The 18,218-nt window shown below is 46.2% G+C and overlaps 1 protein-coding gene across 2 annotated transcripts in view; it reads left to right on the top strand.

Annotated features, from left to right (window-relative positions):
* Positions 1–17,909: 17,909 nt before the first annotated feature.
* Positions 17,910–18,218, top strand: part of IGF1R (insulin like growth factor 1 receptor) — a gene marked incomplete at its 3' end in the record, with an annotated part of 171,652 nt that continues 171,343 nt past the window's right edge. For both annotated transcript variants that reach the window (XM_080626493.1, XM_080626492.1), the window contains exon 1: positions 17,910–18,012. In XM_080626493.1, the coding sequence (XP_080482619.1) occupies positions 17,919–18,012 (94 nt within the window). In that variant the 5' untranslated portion in view covers positions 17,910–17,918. The remainder of the gene's footprint in view (positions 18,013–18,218) is intronic.

Genomic DNA, 18,218 nt, shown 5'->3' with positions numbered 1-18,218 from the left:
GTTCTGAAGAAGGAAGCAGCTCAGAACATACTCACCTGATGGCTCTTCCGTCGCCATATGCTATATCTATATATGTATATATAGATATAGCCTCATATCTGGAGGAATAATGGGTGGTGACATTGGTAAGTATGACAGATTAGGTGAATATAAAAACATTTTAAAAGATGCAAAAAGCACAAGCTTATTTGGACCATAGATAAGGTCTGTAGAAGAATTCAGGGCAGTGTTGAGAGAAGGATGCTTCAAATGGTACCCAGATGATACGGTCCTGAAATCTCCTTAGACACGTTACCATGTGCTTGTATTACCCTGGGCAGCTTGGTGTGCCTTGGCTCCTGCACAGATCGGTACACCTGTAGAGCCTCAGGAACAGGAAAATACAGTTCAGAAGGAGCAAGGGCTGAAGAAGTGTCTTGGTTGCCAAACAGGTCAAAAGCAAACCTAGCAGTAAACCCCAGGGCTTTGAAATCCTCCTCTGGAGATGGTTCCTTGGACCATGCTGCTTCCCACAGGAGCAACCCCACAGGCAGAGGATGAATGCCAATTTCCCTCATTGAAGAACCTGGACCCCTCGGTTTTACAGGCACAGCCGCTGCTGTATCAGATAAAACAACCTCTTTTCCTCTCACCAACAGAAAAAGCCCCCAGGAAAAGAGATTCAAAAGCGCCCCAGCTCCTTTTACAAATGATTTCCTCATCTTGTCTGCTTCCAGTCTACCACCCTGGCTCTGGAAAAGTTAATCCAGGCTATGCACATTCCTGGGAGTGGATCCCACCAGACAATGTAACACTCTAATGAGGTAGTACCAAGGCAACTGTTTACAAGCCTGTTCCAAATGCCTCCCTTGCGTTTGCACCCTCCTACTCCAACAGCAATATTTAGTAGAAACGTCCTAGGTAGAATTCTCCTGGGGCTTATTCAAATGTCAGTCAGCTCGGCAGAAGTACACTGTGAAAGCGGATGAAAACAAAGGAGGATGAGTTTCTGTCTTTCTTGGGAAGCACAGTGTTTGTCAGGAGGTGGTTTCGGATGCAGTAGTGAATGCTCTTCATTTTTGCTAGAAATAAATCATGATCCCACTGTGCGAAGGGCTGCCCTGAAACCTGTAGCTCATTGCCCAGGGCAAAAATACATCTGACAGCCTGTGGCTCTGGTGGGACAGAAGTCCCCACATCCCAGTGCCACTGGTTGCTGGTTGCTTCCATCATCGACAGCAGCTCCCCCATGGGGTACCGTGGCTACTCGGTTGTAACGCTGCAAAAGAGAGGATGGGAAATCACACCAGCCCTCATTAATGTTTCCCCTGCAGCCATAACGTGGTGCTTTTGGAGAGGAAATGGGTTCTGCTGAGCTGGGGTTGAAATGAATCAGAAGATCTGATGTCTGAGCTGTTTGGAGGACACTGTGGGTCCTCCTGTCACTGCAAGGGGGAGTCAGCTAGCGATGGAGAGACATAAAAACTGTGCTATAGGAGGTTCAGAGTATGATAGATGAGGTTCTGCTGTGTCTGTCTGCAATATTGTCCTTTTCATCCACCTCACACCATATGCTGTTGGCAAAATAGCTATAATATACAGGAATCACTTCACTCCCATTGAAATGCAGCTGCGTTAGACTACTCAGCTGTAATCAATGAAAGAAAAGTACTCGGTGCCTTTCAAGCTGTAAGGGGAATTTACAAAGGCATAATGAAATTATTTAGTGTGAATTCAGCTGGGCTGCAAGAATGGGCAAAACCTTCCCCTTCCAAACGGTGAAGCAGAACTTTATCCAGGAGTTCCTTCGGTTTTCTGTGATCACCACAAGTAAAACGACACAGAAAGGTCATGGATATTTCTCAGCTGATATGAGTAGGTCTGACTCAGACCAGTGGAAGCTACAGGATATTGTCTTGGAGGGCTCTTGTGAGTTAATAAAAAGTTTCCTGGAATCATTTACAAATCTGAACTGCACAGAGGAATACAATGAAGGGAAATGGGGAAACTCAGCTTACACAAAGCACTGCAGAGCATTTGTGAAAGTAATTTTCTAACAGTCATGAGTAAAGAGTTGAGGTCTGTGAGTTTCTGGGATTTTGTACATTGCTGAGCACTTATTTGCCTCAATATCCAACATTTCAGTTACTAAAATAAGTAGCTTCACCTTTCCATTTTCTTTTTCTACTGAGCCAGTCTGCGCTTCAGTCAGGCTGGTGCATTCTTTTACATAAGCAATGCATCCTCGCCTTGAAAGCTGACCCTTCAAAGGTTTGTTTGGGTGCCATGGAAAAGCTCAGGAGAGAGTGAAGGGCTGGAATAAAAGAATAGTTGGTAGGATCTTCAAGGAACAACAGAATAATGGTCCTAACATCTGCTCTAATGCAAATAGCATAGCAATAAAACATGCTTTTAAGTTTTTACAATAGAATATCCAGGAAGATCATCAGACAGGTGACTTCAATGGATCTCGGATAGTTTATGCCAGCTGGGAATCTCCTCTTATTTGCAACACAGAGTGGGTGTTATGTAGATAACATGCAGGTGTGGGTGATGTGGAGAAAACACAGCTAGAGGGATGAGCAGGGGGAAATAAGAGTATGTCTTATATGCATATATATGTGTGAGTGTATATATATAGATGTATATATACAGTATATGTAAGAGTATATATGTGTGTATACAGTAAAGGAAAAAAGCAGTTGCTGTTTTTCTCTAGGACATCTAAGGTTCTTGGTTCACAGTGAATGTGAATGGCAGCTGAGGGCCAGAGAGAACACGGGTTGACAAGGATGGACTAGGGGGATGCTGGTGCATAAGGTAAAGCTGCACCTTTCCCCTGACACACGTCTCCAATCATTTTGTTTTCCTTCCCACATGAGGCCCCATAGCTCAGTTTTGGGGCTGGCCCCTGGAAAACTGCTGTTATGGTGTTACCAGGAAGGTTTTATTAGGATGAACTGGGTTTATGGAGTTTCCCATGGCTGAAAAAGCCTCAAAAGCTACCACCACAGATCCCTGTTTTCGGTAAGTGCCTGCCAGCCTCTCACAAAATCTCTTCAGAAGGCTTAGGTGTTTTCTTCTCCTTTTGTAATCGCTTAAATTCAAATAATATTGAGATAATTAATAGCTGTAAAATATTAACCTGTTATACAACATGCTCTGTGGAATTAAGACCTGGTAATTTCTTCAGTGTTACATCTGGTAAGAAGTGGCAGGTTTACAATTAAAAGTAAAAAGACTGAAAGAATGGAGTGATGCAGCTGGATATTCCTCTTTTGATTTAGTAGCAGGCAGCTACTGTTGGGCTATTCAGGATTCTGGCATTACTATAGAAAAGCCCTACTCAATATGCATGGAATTTTCTTTCATGGGTTTGTGGTGACAAATTTATGTAAGTTTATCTGGAAGATTTCTAAAACTAATAGCATTTGTCGTATGGATATTATACAATTAATGTCTAGCTGAAATACCAGCACTCTACTATTAATTTTAACATAAGAATGGGAACATTAACATTATCTGAATTCCAATTACTGTGGGAAGGAGCAAAATACCACTAATGGGGGAAAAAAACCCTTTCCCCTATTATTCCATTCTGTCCTATGCTCATTGCTCAGATGCTAGGACATGTTTGCTACAGGAGAGTTGTTTTAAGGCATTGGGAACCCAAAATGCAAGAGCCTTTCTGAGCGAGATGCTCTCAATCTGAAAATGTGATGACATTTGGTGTATCACAGCCTGGATTTGTGTTAGCCTTGCATATGTGGCAGTTTATTACCAGAACACAAATTTTCTGAAGTGGCAATGAATTGTACCAACACTGCTACTGTTGCTTTCCACTGCTGTTCCTATACCTCTTGCTGATGGCAAATAAGGGATGCATTGCAGTCAAAATGCTGCTTCTTGCTTAGTCATCCTTCCAAAAAAAAGGGAAAAAACAGTCATTTAAAACCCACTTTTCAGAAGTACAGCAGTACCCTATGAAGCTGCGTGGGTAATGCAAGCTGAGCTTGGTCCTGCCCTACCAGGGTGATCTCGGAAGCCTTCTCCAGCAGGTTTTGGGGGATTGCTTGGTTTTGGGGCTTTCTTGGGGTTGTTTTTTGGTGAGTCCTTCTACAGCCATTTTCACATGGAATCTCAGGAAAGATTCAGGAGCACAAACCTGTGATCAGCTGCTAAGGCTTGTGTAGTGCCAGGAGGCTGCTCTAGGCAGGATGCTCCAGTGACTCCTACAGAGAGGCAGAGGAAAGTAAAGCCTAAAGGCAAGGCAGTTTTTAACCTTCATTTCCAGCTATTTTCAGTGAGCAGATGGGAAGATGGAGACATGTTCTGCTCTCTGGACCCTCACAAAGATACAGGGGCTGCAGAAGCGTTGAATGCTAGTGCTGAGAGGAGCATCATCCATGTCTGCAATGAGCAGGGAAAGGGCTACACTGCAGTACAGCTCCACTCTTGATTATCCCCTGCATGAACATGGACAAGCTGACTTTGAGGAGTGCCCTCCTTGAGGCAGAAGGGAAAGAAGTTCTCAAAACTGCTGATTCGATCTGGGGGTTGGGTACTACACCGAAAGCCTCACTCACACTGTGGAGATGTCAGGTCACACTGTGCAACACTGGGGATGTTTCATGTCCTGACTTGTGATTAAAGTGGGGAGGAGAGATGGTTTTTAGAGGAAAAAGCCCTGCAAGGGTCCCATGAGCTTGTTCTGCAGTTGAAAATGTCTCTTCTACTGCAATTTAGGTGATCTCCAGGTAGCAAAAAGCCAAATTCCTATCTTTGGTTACATCAGCTTCAGTGCAGAAACTCCCCTTCAATCACAGTGACACCACTGCAGTCCCGAGCAGTGCTGGCCAGCATAGACTAAGCATATACACAGCAGAGAGGATCTTTACTAGGGATTAGGAGTGCTGGAAATCACCCTCTGGTGTGCTAGAATTCAAGAGTAGCAGCGCTGCTCATTATGCAATATTAATAGTGTGATTTGGAGAGGCCACTGCCGCATTCGGGCTCTGAAGTTATATAGCACCATAAGCTACTAAACACATAAAAACGTATTACCCTTTAAGATCTTGATTGTCTTCGGTTTACTATGCCTACTCAAGAGTGTTATGCTTTACAAGGGACAATATTACAGTACATGTGATAAAACTACTGTATCATCACTGCAGCCAGAGTGGCTCGTGCTGTGCTCTGTGGGAATGCAGCCATGTGGGGAAGCCAGGAGGCTTCAGTGTTTGAATGCTAGGATTAACGCATGGGATCCAGGAAAAAAGAGACTATACAGGTCTACTCCTGTTCTTCAGCAGCAATGACACCCTCTGGAAGTCTAATATTCTTGAAAGCCTCTTATGAGCTTCTTCAGACCTGGTAAAATCAGAAGATGTCTCTAAGAGTGATTTATACAATGATTTTCTCCCCATGCCAGCCTCTGCACATATGTTTTCTAGTACGGAAAATCTGATGCAGAATGGTGCTTTAGACCACCAGCAGAAAAAGTCTGAAGAGAAAAAGGGTCCTTTATGGACCACATCTTCTAGCATTGCCTGCTCCATCATGATTTTTTTCCTGGGCATTGTGTGCATGGTTTTTCTGGCACTGCCTGAGGAGTTGGTAGTTCTTTAAGGTATTTTATCAGTTAAATGGTATATTTAAGCTGGGTGATGCACCAACTGGCACTGCTGTGTGACACGCTCCTGCCATCTGGCTCCTTATAGGAAGGCACTCTGTAGAAATCCTCCCTCCTGCTCAAGGTAATCAGACCTCTGCCATGATTTCCCTTCAACACACCAAACGGGTGCATCTTCTATACACTTGTTCTTGATCCTTGAGGCTTTAGATCGAACACATTACACCAGAAATCTGTTCTGAGTTGTCTGCCTACAAAACACAATAACCTGGATTAAGAGCGGTTTAGAAGATCCCACAATTGTGGTATGCTTTGTTTGATTTGTGACTAGTAGCTCCTATGAGTATGTGGAACGGGGCAAAGGAAAAGTCACCACCTAGAAGGAAAGAAAGGGAGAAAATAGCTCAAGTCTCCTCAGCACCCTTGCTCTGAGCTTGCTTTCTCACAGGACATCTCTCTGATGGAACTGTTCCTGCTGCCTCCTCAGGAAAATTCCTGCAATTCTGTGTGCTGGAAAGTGAAAATAACATTCCATAAACATACACGGGCAGATTTATGCCAACTAGAAGCCTACAAGAGGATTTTTCCAAGGCATATTTGACAGTGAATATGGTGCGACTAAAGGATTGGAGGAACATTTTGACAACTCGACTGGAGAAGGTAACATCGTGGCCTCGTCTCGGTTATTTCCATCCGGATTGAGAAGGTGGAGAAAGTAGCCAGACAGCTTCATATCTCGCTCAGCAGTTGATCTTGAATTTACATACACTGATCCATGCCAAACTCTTGTCAGAATGGCCTTCTCTGATAAGATCCTGCCCCTACAAAGATGGACATCCCCCTGGAAGAACATCTGCTCCCACCAGATTTTGCTGACGAATCGGAATCTCGAGCCTGAACCCACACATAATTTTGCCTGGAGATTATAATGCTATTTTAATTTTTCTACACTTACTGTAGCAAATACTACGAGATGCAAATCCTCGGGTACGAAGATACAGTTATGTAAGACCTCATCCAAAGTGTCTTATTTAAGAGTGCACTTCAGCATATGTTCAGTTGCAACGACACATGCTAAGGAGTGAGGGTCTCCAAAATGTACCTGAGAGCTTCAGGGATTTAAGTAAAATGTCATCTAATGCAGCTGGGGATTTTTCTCTTTAAGATGACTTAGCAGAAAGGGCGTTTCTTCAGACAAAATCACGTTCCTTTCCAGGAGACATCCTTTCTGAATTGATTCGCATCAGGTTTTCTCAGTGATGTTTAAAAATCTTTGCATAGAAAACACTGCCCTGTGAAAAAAGAAGGCGACTAAGTGAATTCTTCCTTTTAAGCCTCAAAAAGAGAAAAGGTCATCTTGAGCAGACAATCTTTAACCAAGGGCAAGTGTGAGTTCATGAGAACATTTCAGGTATTCACACCGGGGTACAATGGCAAAAGCAGCTTTGCAAGGCTAGCAGGTATTTTATTTCCCCCACAACCTCTTGAAAAGACAGACTGATTCCTTTCCTAGGGACAGCAGAGAAGTGTATTAAGCTTTGGTTCATTCCCTGCATTCAGCGAAGAGAGTTTTTGGGAAAGATGCCCAGATACTATGGACCAAGTTCAGCTCCAGCGTAAGCAGACAGAATTCCCACTGAAATCAATGGGAGTTGCACCTGCTGACTTTGGAGTTGAATATGGCCCAATATGTGGATACTATAAAGGTTCTGTTTCCAAAGTTTCTTCTGGCTTGTTTTATGGGAATGCAGACCTGGCGCCAGGAACGTCAGAAGACCAATAAATTCACTATGGGAACTTCCAGGCAAATGACAACTCTCTCGCACAAAACAAATCCAGAAGCTCACACGATGCTGAAGGACAAATTCCCAGTGTTCCCCCAGTTCATTTGCATGAATACCAGTTTCAGAAAGAGAGTGGGGAGTGTGTGTCTGGGACAGATACGAGGGGAAACGCTTTGACTGATTTGTCCCCATTATTTGGATAAAGATTTTAATTATCCCAGCTATTCGTTAACATGCAGGGATGGTCCTAAGTCGCTAAGGAAGGTGTACTACATGTATACTACATGTATACAAGCTATTTGATGGCTGTTCTCAAGAGCTCCTACGCTACATCTTCCCAATTTGGACTGAATTTTAGCTGTGACTGTCTCCAGGGGCAGAATAAAAGTACAGACAGGGCTGGAGGAGTCCATCCAGAAAAAGCAGTAGCTTGAATGTATCCACGTGGCGTTGAACACAGAGGAGTTAACAAAAGCATTATGTAAAGGGAGACAGTTTGTCTCTGTTGGGGCTGGTAACCGGGATTTGAACAACTGAGATTCAAAGTCCATTCTTCGGAGTAATTTGTCTATTGTGGAACCAGTCTCCTCACATAGCACACGTGTTCTTGGCAAGTTGTTTGTAGGTAGTGGAAGAGAGAATTGAGACTGCAAAGCAAGAAATTATTATCTTGGATCCCTCACATTAAAAAAGAAAGAAAAGAGGGGTTTAACTCTTTTTAAATTCTAGACAAACCCAGCATTAGATCCATATCCTGTATTCTGATTTGACCTCTTTGAAGTTGGTATTTCTGGTTCAAGTTCATTGTAACAATACACAAACCAAGAGCCTTCCATACCTTTGACTCATGGTTTTAAATGCAGTATTTTTCTAAACAACACATTGAGAAGGACATAGAGCATGGGCGTTGTGCCCAGTCTGAACACTCGTATGTGGTACAAAAATAAGGGCAGAGGAAAGAGGTAACGGTACGGAGTGCCCAGGTGCTGATGGAGAGATGTCTTTCAAAGGAATATTGTAATTCCTTGTATTTGGCATGCCCTGGAAAAGATCCTTTAGAAACTTCCAAGCTGCTTGTGATCAACAACCTTCTTTCCGCACCCTCCATCTCTAGACTAGTATTCCTTCTGCTGACACTGAACCTATGTGAGTCATCCCTGTTAAAATATGTGATGGTCATACAGTGCACCAGCGTGCACACACACACAGAATAAAGGAGGGGAAAATTGATGTCAAGACCTATTGAGTATGAAGGGCCTTTTAAAACCAACCTTCAGAATGTGCTAATATTTACACATTCCCAAACCACCTGGAAATATGTTCCAACTGCTTGAAAACATTTTCAATATCATTTAAATGTATATGCAGCCATTCACAGTTGTACCTTAATTTACCCTAAAAGCTAACGATAATTTGCTCTCTTACACTTGGCCCAATCCTGGGTTTTAAGGGAAGTCAAAAATCCTATTTCAGCCAAGAAGGATTCAGGGGTTTTTTTCTTCAGTAATTTTCAGATTTTTTTCTTCCTTTTTATGCTGGAAATCCAGTTTATTCACATTAAAGCTACGCTTTTTTATAATCTTCCTGAATGAAGAGTTTCCTTTCTTCTTGCAAAGGTAAGATAGTTTGGATTTCATTAGCGTGTCACTGAACTGATGGAAACATGAATAAATGAAAACATATATTCATGCATGTATCAGGCACATGTAATGTTTGGGTCTTTCTATTCTGTATAGCACTCTATCAAAGATTTGGTACAAATGAATACCTACAGTCCATAATTTAACCCAGTATTGATTTTATTTTGGGTTTCATTTATACATTTTGCCAAACTACAATAAATAATCTTAATTTTCATATATCCAGCTATGTCTGGAGTCAACTGCAAATACAGAGAGAAACCCAAAAAGCCTAGAAGCATTTGTGGTTCTTTTAATTCTCCCGCAGGTAAAAGGGGTGAGCTTAAAGTTATCAGAGTCAATCTGCACCTGTATTTCTTCCTTCCCAGTAGCAATAATTACCCTCCTTACGAATGAAGTGTGACATTTAATTGCCTATAAACACATTTTAAGATCTGGGGATGGATGTTACTATTCAATTGGAAAATGCAGCAAGTCTCTTACAGGCATTGATATGACCACAGCACGTGCCTCTCGCTGCTGTGGGTCAGCATCATATTGGCCCAGAGGGCACCTGGGTAGGCCTGGTTTATGTTCAATAGGATTCACCTACATCCAAAGTTTAACAGGTGAAAACCCAAAGCGCTCAATGCAAAAATCATATAGTAGGGACAGATCCTCTCTGTCTGTGGGCAAACTTAACATGGGGTAGAAGTCTGATCCCTTCCCGAGTTGGGTCGGTGGAATTCTTGCAGGTAGTATTACATATTAAAGCTCAAATACACGTTGATTCAAAAGAGTTAATAATACAAGGTTAATAGCTGCTATAAGCATGTTGCAGACATCAGGAGTTTGTTATAAAATGCAATAAGCACATCAACAGATGGTCTGGTAGATGCTTATAAGCTACGGTTACAAGCAGGCGATTGACCTGTTGGACTCTGCAACAATCTCCACAACTGACTAGCCATGTATTCAAACACCTCTCAGTCATTCATTAACTCTTTGTAAACGATTTACACACACACCATTAATATACAGAGTGACCATGTTGCTACCGCCTGCAACAGGAGCAGGATAGAGCCCTAACTACTTGCCGCACTTAATCCAATGCATTAAGAGTAGGCACGCTTTAACATCTGTGGTGCCGGCACGGAGAAGCCAACAGACATTGGAAGCAAATGGGAGCTGCTCCCCTACACCCATCACTTGCTTGCACCGCTAAGCTCACCTTCAAGGTGTCTTTTTGGGCTCATTTATCACATCGAGAAACACCAAAGGGGAGGCAAACCTGAGGTTTGGTAGGGGAGCGAAGCTGCCCTCGCTGTGCTATGCTGCGAAGGCTCAGCGCAACTGCAGAGCGCGTCGGCAGCCGCTTAGAACGCTGTCAGAAAGGCACAAACATCAGCATAATTTATCGGCGGCTATTTTAGGCAGGTGCACGGGAACTCTAAATATACGGCATTCACCGCTTGCTGCAGTTGCTATGGATATGATATCTCAGGCCTGTAACTAGGGTTATAAACGCTGTTGTGTGCTTATTATTGTTGTTGTTATTAAAACATGAATTTTATAGTTATTCCTGCTCTGCTGCTGCCCCTAAATCGCCCATGTAACTGCATATTTCTTTGGTTGAAGGAGGGACGTGTATGGGAAAGAAGTAATAAACAATGCCCTTTCTTCCCTGCTGCTTTTTCTTTGCTCCAGAAGGGACCAATCTTGAGCCACTGTTAGCAGTAGTATTAGGGCCAGGAGAACTGGAAATCACTCAGAGCCAAGGAAGCACACCTTGTTTGGGTCTGTCTGATCAGTATTCTGGTATGCAGAGGGACTTTTTACAAGGGCATGTAGTGACGGGACAAGGGGGAACGGTTTTAAACTGAGAAAGGGGAGAGTTAGTTTAGACATCAGGAAGAAGTTCTTTACTGTGAAGGGTGGTGAGGCCCTGGCACAAGGTGCCCAGAAAAGCTGTGGGTGCCCCATCCCTGGCAGTGTTCAAGGCCAGGTTGGACACAGGGGCTTGGAGCAACCTGCTCTAGTGGAAGGTGTCCCTGCCTGCGCAGGGGATTGGAACTGGATGAGCTTTGAGATCCCTTCCAACCCAAACCATTCCATGATTCTATTGAAGTCTTGCACATATCAACCTCCCTTTTCTTTCTTCCATTTATCTTCAGATGCTGGCCTCCTACAGCTGCAGGGGTTCTGCTGTTATGGAGAGATGGCTGCTCTCTGCCCAGCATTGCAGATCTGGGAGAGATGGTTGGTGATGGAGAGGCTCTACAGGCACCTCGACTACTGCAGAGGAGTTAATGGCAATCTGCACACCCAGTGTCCATCAGAGTGAGTGCTGTGCGTCTGTCCCTTTGCCAAGAGGAGACTGAGCATTTTCCTGCAGCCGGGAGCCCGTGAAGGTCATTGCTATGTGATGCAATTCACAGCAGAGCAAAAAGGGGCAACTGTGGTAAAAATGGGCCATCCACATTTTGCCTAACATTGAAGGGCTTGTTATGAGCTTATAAAATGCAGTTTATAAGTGGAGATTTTTGGGGAAAAGGAGTGAAGTTCAAGGATTTGTATGTGTCCTTCAGGTGTACAAATCACACTCATCCAAGCTGTGTAAAATACATAATTCCTATCCAGCACACTTACCTACCCACATCTACCTACAACAGCCTGAAACAGAGCCTGAACAAGGCGATCAGGCAACATTAGGAGCCCCTGGAGAAGAGGAGGTGGCTTCAATGGGTTCTTTCTGCAAGACGATGCAAGGAGCTGCAGGGACCTTCAAAGAGGCAGACGCAGGCAATGCTCCGTGACGGCTGACCTTCGTCCTGGGGAGCTGACACGGTTGGAGGAGGCAGGAGAATAAACTTCAACAGCTCCCTTACGCCGGTAATACAGAATGTTCAGATGCTTAAAGGTTATGACAAGCCAGCGTCTGGTAAAGAGGTCAGTCTGCCCTGAAAGTGGTGCAGAAGCCAAAATAAAGTCTAGTCAAGCCTATGTGGAGTACGAGCACTGAGGCAGGGAAAATAGTGAGGCCTCTTTCTCCCCAGTGGTGGCCCCCAGAAAGCAGCGGTAAGGCTGCTGTTAAAGTTGAAATATGGCTGAGTATTAGGATATTTGCCTTGGGCAGATATATGTTTTGAGAGACCGGGGTCACTGGCTGTTTTAACCACGTTGTTTCATCCCCACTGCCACACTTCCTGAGCTTTCCACTTAAGCGGCATTTTAAACAGGACGCAGGTATGCTGGTGGCATTCGGCATCACACTCGGGAGGGTAAAATGTGTGAGTGTACTCGTGTGTTTCTTTCTGTCCATCTGTCTATCTCAAGGACCATAAACCAGCAGTGGACAAAGGGGAGAGATGAAGCCCAGTGCAAATGGAGACGAAGAATGATTGTAGAACCAACAGGACAGAGGAAAAAGTAATTTTCTACCACCAGGCAAGATAGAGTCATGACAAAATGATTTCTTACAGTAATGAAAATCATAGCTTAGACTTTATGTGCAAAAATAAAGAAGGGGAAAGCTTTGCACAAATCTGGACGCGCAATATACACTGAACAGTGCATACTTTGTTTTCAAAATGTCTTCTTTATTATTGGTGGCCTCACGCAGGAGACGTTGCCAAGGATGGGGACCCCAGTGAATTGTAGGCAATAACAAAAGAAGGGTGACTTCTGCAGTTTACAGCTGAGGCGCTGGGCAGGATGCAGCAGGCAGAAAAAGTGGGAATGAGGTGGAAGCTGGTGGGAGAATGACCTGACAAAATAATCAAGTAAGAGAAGACTGGAGGGGGGGCTTCCCCAAATCTCAGCAAAGATCACAAATGGCCACAACTTTGGAAACCTTCTCCTCACACCCCCTTGATGTATTCAGATGGACCTGGGGGGACTATGACCCATAGGAATTCTGCATTTTGACCACCTCATTTAATCCATTTGCTGAAATGTTTCCCTCTTGGGCTGGGTATTTTTATACCCAGTCGGTTTTACTTTCTTGTGATGAAGTTCCAGCAAAACATGTTTAATCTAAAGAAAGGTTTAAGCTATTCCAGATGCTTTTAGCATCTGAGTGGTGTTCAGCCATAGGATGCTGGATCCGGGTTCCCAGTAAATAAAAACTTCTCATATCAATATGATATGATTCATATCAACCATTTTATCACCATTAATATCAACCTCCTTTGCACAGGTCTATAGATAAAAGCAGAGGCAAACAGTGTTGACAAGAAAATAAATTTCATCATGAAGCACCTTTGCACATTACCATGAAAATTAACTTTAATTTGACCAAATTATAACTGTTTAATTTTGCACATGGTGCATGTACTGCAGTTTGCCTGAGGTTTCCATCATCAAAAATATGACCACACTGTGGTTGTACGTCAAAAAATCCTGTTTCAAATACTTCCACTGAAAACAACAGGACCACTCTTGGATAAAGATGGCAAAATACGGGATCTGAATCTGATTTGAAGTGCGCACTGAAGCTAAGAATGTGTATGTGCATGGCTGGCACTGGGACCTGCTGAAGATGTGAAAGGGTAAGGACACGGCACAGCCCTCCTCTTAACCTTTAAGAGTACAGAGCTATGGGCACCTCAGCATTCACAGACAACAGGCTTCTTCCCATGTATGTCCACAGCACAGAATGATAAAGACATCCTGGCAGAATCCAGCCAAATTGTTCCAAATTGTGAATTTCACATTGGCAGCGTGGGAGATGGCTGAGCATCCATGAGGATGGAGAGCACGGTGAATGCCTCCAGTTCAACACTGTGCTGCTTCCTTTTAAAATAATCTGACAGATCCCAGAAACAAACTATTTTATGACACTTACAAGACTGCGTTTATAGGAGACTGTAATCTCTTCGGGGCACAGGACATCTTTTTCTTCTCTGCTCATAGGGCACCCAGCACATAGCGCTTGTATCCAGTACAATGTGCTTGTCCATGACTTACCCTATTCGTCAAAGCAATGAAAGAAAGGCTATTTTACAATAATAAAAGTTCTTTATGACAGCAGAATGATAAATCATAGACACCCAGTTCCCACTACAGCTCTGAGTGTACACAACAATACATTAATTTGTAAATAACCATTACAATTTATTCTGCATCAATGCCATAGTACGCAGAGAAAGGACAATTGTTCTGCTCAGTATCTGGCACTAATAGCAGGCACAGCAATAATAAAAAATGTACTGGACATGAAGATTTTTCTAGTACAATTTAACTGAAGCCTTTAAAGCCCGTGAGCAGTTGATAAAGTCTATGGTAGACATGTGCTTGGCATTCCAGGACAGTTTTATATATACATGCCTGATTTTCTTGCACTGAATCTCAAGAGGGTTGTGCTACCAACGTAACAGACATTCACCTATGCTTTGACTTACTGAATTATTGACACAGTCCTGGATACACGTGCATGTGTGACAATTCTGCCCCCATTGTACTCACTGAGGATTTCCCCCCTGACTTCTGTGACGCAGAATAAAACCTTTTCAAGTTTCCTAAGGGGTGTGAGAGCGGCGTGAGAGCTAACGTGTAACTAAGACAATAATACTAGACCTGACAGTCCAGTAATAATAATTCTAACATGGCAAATAGTGTAAAAATGGATGGAGAAACAAGAAGAAAACCATGAAAAAGATTGGAAATGATGTAGTAACATAACTGCAGGCCATTGTAATACAAGATGTTCAAGAAGAATTTTGGCTTAAATGTAAAAACTTTTGACACGTACATTAATAATGTGATATTTGCGTGTTTCTATGTAGCTTTTTTCCAAATGAGAAGATAGCTAATGCTCACAGATGTCTGCTATCTTATACTCCATCATCATTTTGATATCTCCCCATGCCAAAGTATTGCAACAAATCTGTGATTACCCAGGCCATCCATATGCCGTGCAGCATGGCTACTACGAGCTTCGGCGAAACAGTGGGAACACGGCCCAAGTTTTTCCATCCCAAGAAAGCCCAAACCTTTTCTGCTTCAACTCATCCCATCTTTCCCCATGTGGGGCCTGGGTGTACAATGTCATTGTAGAACATTGTGAGTGGTGGAAAAATGCACATGAACGGTGTTGGAGTGGTCACTGAAGATTGTGGGTACGGAAGGGGTTTTGTCCCACAGGTGAGCCAAGCCTTGGCATTCCCTTGCTCCTGCCTCTACTGCATCCCTCAGCCCTTTGGCTGTGTGCAACCCAGAGGAGCAACTGCAATTAAATGCAGTAAATTCTGTGTCCAGCTCTGGAGTCCTCACTACAGGAAAGGCATGGACCTGTGGGAGAGGGTCCAGAGGAGGGACACAGAAATGATCAGAGGGTTGGAGCACTTCTCCTATGAGGAATGGCTGAGAGAGCTGGGCTTGTGCAGCCTGGAGAAGGCTCCAGGGGAACCTTATTATTGCCTTCCAGTTCTTATAAGGGGCCTATAAGAAAGATGGGGAGAGACTTTTTATCAGGGCCTGTTGTGGTAGGGCAAGATGTGATGGTTTTCAACGAAAAGAGGGGAGATTCAGGCTGGATGTGAGGACAAAGTTTTTTCACAATGAGGATGGTAAAACACTAGCACAGGTTGCCCAGAGAGGTGCTGGATGCATCATCCCCGGAGACATTCAGGACCAGGCTGGATGTGGTTCTGGGCAACCTGGTCTAGTTGAATATGTCCCTGCTCATTGCAGGAGGGTTGGACGAGATGTCCTTTGAAGGTCCCTTCCAACCCAAACCATTCTATCAAATAACCGAGCAGACCACGTGGAAATCAAAGCTGCGCGTTTCTCTTCCCTCCTAACTCCCCTCCATTGTAAACGGTTTTCCCCATTTCAGCACAAACACGGAGCTGCTTCCATCACCAGCACGGTCACTCCCTGGGCTCTCCCGCCCCGCAGGATGCTCGCTGCAGCCACCCAGTCTCCATCTCCCCCTCTGCCCGCACGCCAGGCCCGCAGCAGGCAGGGGTTAGAGCCGCTCCGCTCCGGTTCCACCGCTCCGCCTTTTGCTTCGCGCCCGCTCGCGCCCCGCCGCCGCCACCGCCTCCGCGCGCGCCGCCGCCGCCGCCGCCGCCTGGGCGAGGGGAGCCCGCGGGAGGACGCGGGGGGGGGGAGAGAGAGAGGGGTTGGGCGCGAGCGCGCGCCTCAGGGAGCGAGGGCGCGTGCGCGCGCGGGCGGAGGGAGGGAGGGAGGGAGGGAGAGGGCGGGCGCGAGCCCCGTCCCCGTGCGGCCGCTGAGGGGAGAAGCGGCGGCGGCAGCGGAGCGACACCGGCGGCTCTTGTTTACCAGCGTCGTGCAACGGGAGCGCAGCGCCGAGGAGGAGGAGGAGGAGGAGGAGGAGGAAGGAGGAGGAGGAGGAAGGAGGAGGATAAAGGGGGGGGGTAGACGCGGCGGAGGAGCGCTGCGAGCCCTGCTGCAAGCGAGCGGCGGATTAATTGGGAGGAGCAGCGGCAGCGGCAGACCCTTCCCACCCCCCCTTTTTTCTCCCTCCCTTCTTCCCTCCCCGGAGGAATTACAGACCCTTCGCAACAAGCTTCTGGGCTTTGACCTTCAGCAAACCCGGATCGCCTTCCTCGCGTCCCCCCCCCCCGCCTTACACACGCACACACACACACACACATACACACACCTCTTCCCGGCTCCCCCTCCCCCTTCCTTGGGCTGGGCAGCGCGCGGGGGGGGGGGAAGGTTCGCAGCGCGCGCACCCGGAGGAGGAGGAGGAGGAGGAGGAGGAGGAGGGAAGAGGGGGGGGAAGGAGAAAAAAAAAGGATTTACAAATTCGTTGGGTGGATTTTGTTGTTGTTGTTGTTGTTGTCGGTCTCCTTCCACCACCACCGCCCCCCCCCCCCCGCCCTCGCCGCGATGGCAAGGCGGCTCGGAGGGATGCGAGGAGGAGAGCGGAGAGGCGAGGAGGAGGGGTGCTGAGCTCCGCTCGCCTCGCTGCTTTGTGTGTGTGTGTGTGTGTTCTGGATTCCTTTTATTTCTTATTTTTCATTTTTGGAGAGGAGGGGGAGAAAGAAAGAGCCTGTGGCAGCGGCGCTGAGGAGAGGAAGAGGAGGAGTGAGGTGTGTGTGTGTGTGGGGAGGGAAGCCTTTTTAATTCATTTTCGATCCAAATCCTGCGTTTGGAGCCTCTGCAGGCAGCCGGACTTGCGGCGGTGGTGCTGGTGGTGCTGTGGGTGGTGGTTGTGCGTGCGGGGTGTTCCCCCCCTTCCCTCCCCTCGCTGAGCAGGGAGAGCAGCCGCGGGGATCCCGCCCGGGCAGCCCCGTCCCCGCGCTGAGGGACGGCCGGGGAAGCTGCTGTTGTTTTGTAATAAGATTGCCTTGGGTCGCACCCCCCTCCTCCTCCTCCTCCTCCTTTTCCCTTTCCCTCCGCGGCCCTCCCAGTTTTTTTTGTGTCTCTCCGTGTGTGTGTTTGAAAATGGAGGTGGAAGATGCAGACTGCCAGCCCCGATGTGCCTCATGTTCGCGGCTCCCGTGCACCACGTACCGCTGCCGCCAGCGCTGAGGGAAGACGGCGGCGCCCCCCGCCCGCCGACACGGAGCCCGCCCCGGAGACAGCGTCGCCCCGGGGCTTTTCATGCCTTGTTGTTGTTGTTGTTGTTGCCGTTAATACATCTTGAATATCGGGTGTATTTTTGGTGTGGTTGCTCCGGAAGATCAACACCCAGGGACCTCAAAAACCCCTCCGGTTTTGCCAGTCCGAGGGGGCTTGTGTTTTTCCTTCGTTTCTTGGAGGCAACGTGGATTTATTTATCCAGCCCCGTTTACTCGTCCGCCTTTTTGCCTCCTTCGGTATTTTTAGAGGACGGGGAGAGAGAGAGGAAAACGAACAGTTTTGGACTCTTTTTGTCGTTGTTTTTGTTTTCGGAAAGGGGGATTTTGTCCAATTAAAGGAAGAGGAATGAAGTCTGGCGCTGGAGGAGGGTCCCTCGCCGTCGTCTGGGGGTTTCTGCTCGTCTTCGCCGCACTTTGTCTGTGGCCAACAAATGGGGAAAGTGAGTACGGTGCGTCTCAGAAGGGAGGGGGGCATAGGGGGTGTCGGTGGGGGGCCCCCTGAACGCGTGAGGGGCTGCTGGGGGGGAAGCAGTGAGAGGATCCCTGTGTGTGAGGGGATCGGTGAAGAAGGGGCCCCTCTGTGTCTGCAGGGGTCGATGAGGTGGGGTGCCCCTCAGTGCCTCTGTGAGGGGGTCCCTGTGTGTAT

Source organism: Psittacula echo (assembly GCF_963264785.1).
Source record: "Psittacula echo genome assembly, chromosome: 10".
NCBI lineage: Eukaryota > Metazoa > Chordata > Aves > Psittaciformes > Psittacidae > Psittacula > Psittacula echo.
The sequence above is the reverse complement of the archived record's forward strand: the minus strand, read 5'-3'. Positions and strand labels throughout refer to the sequence as shown.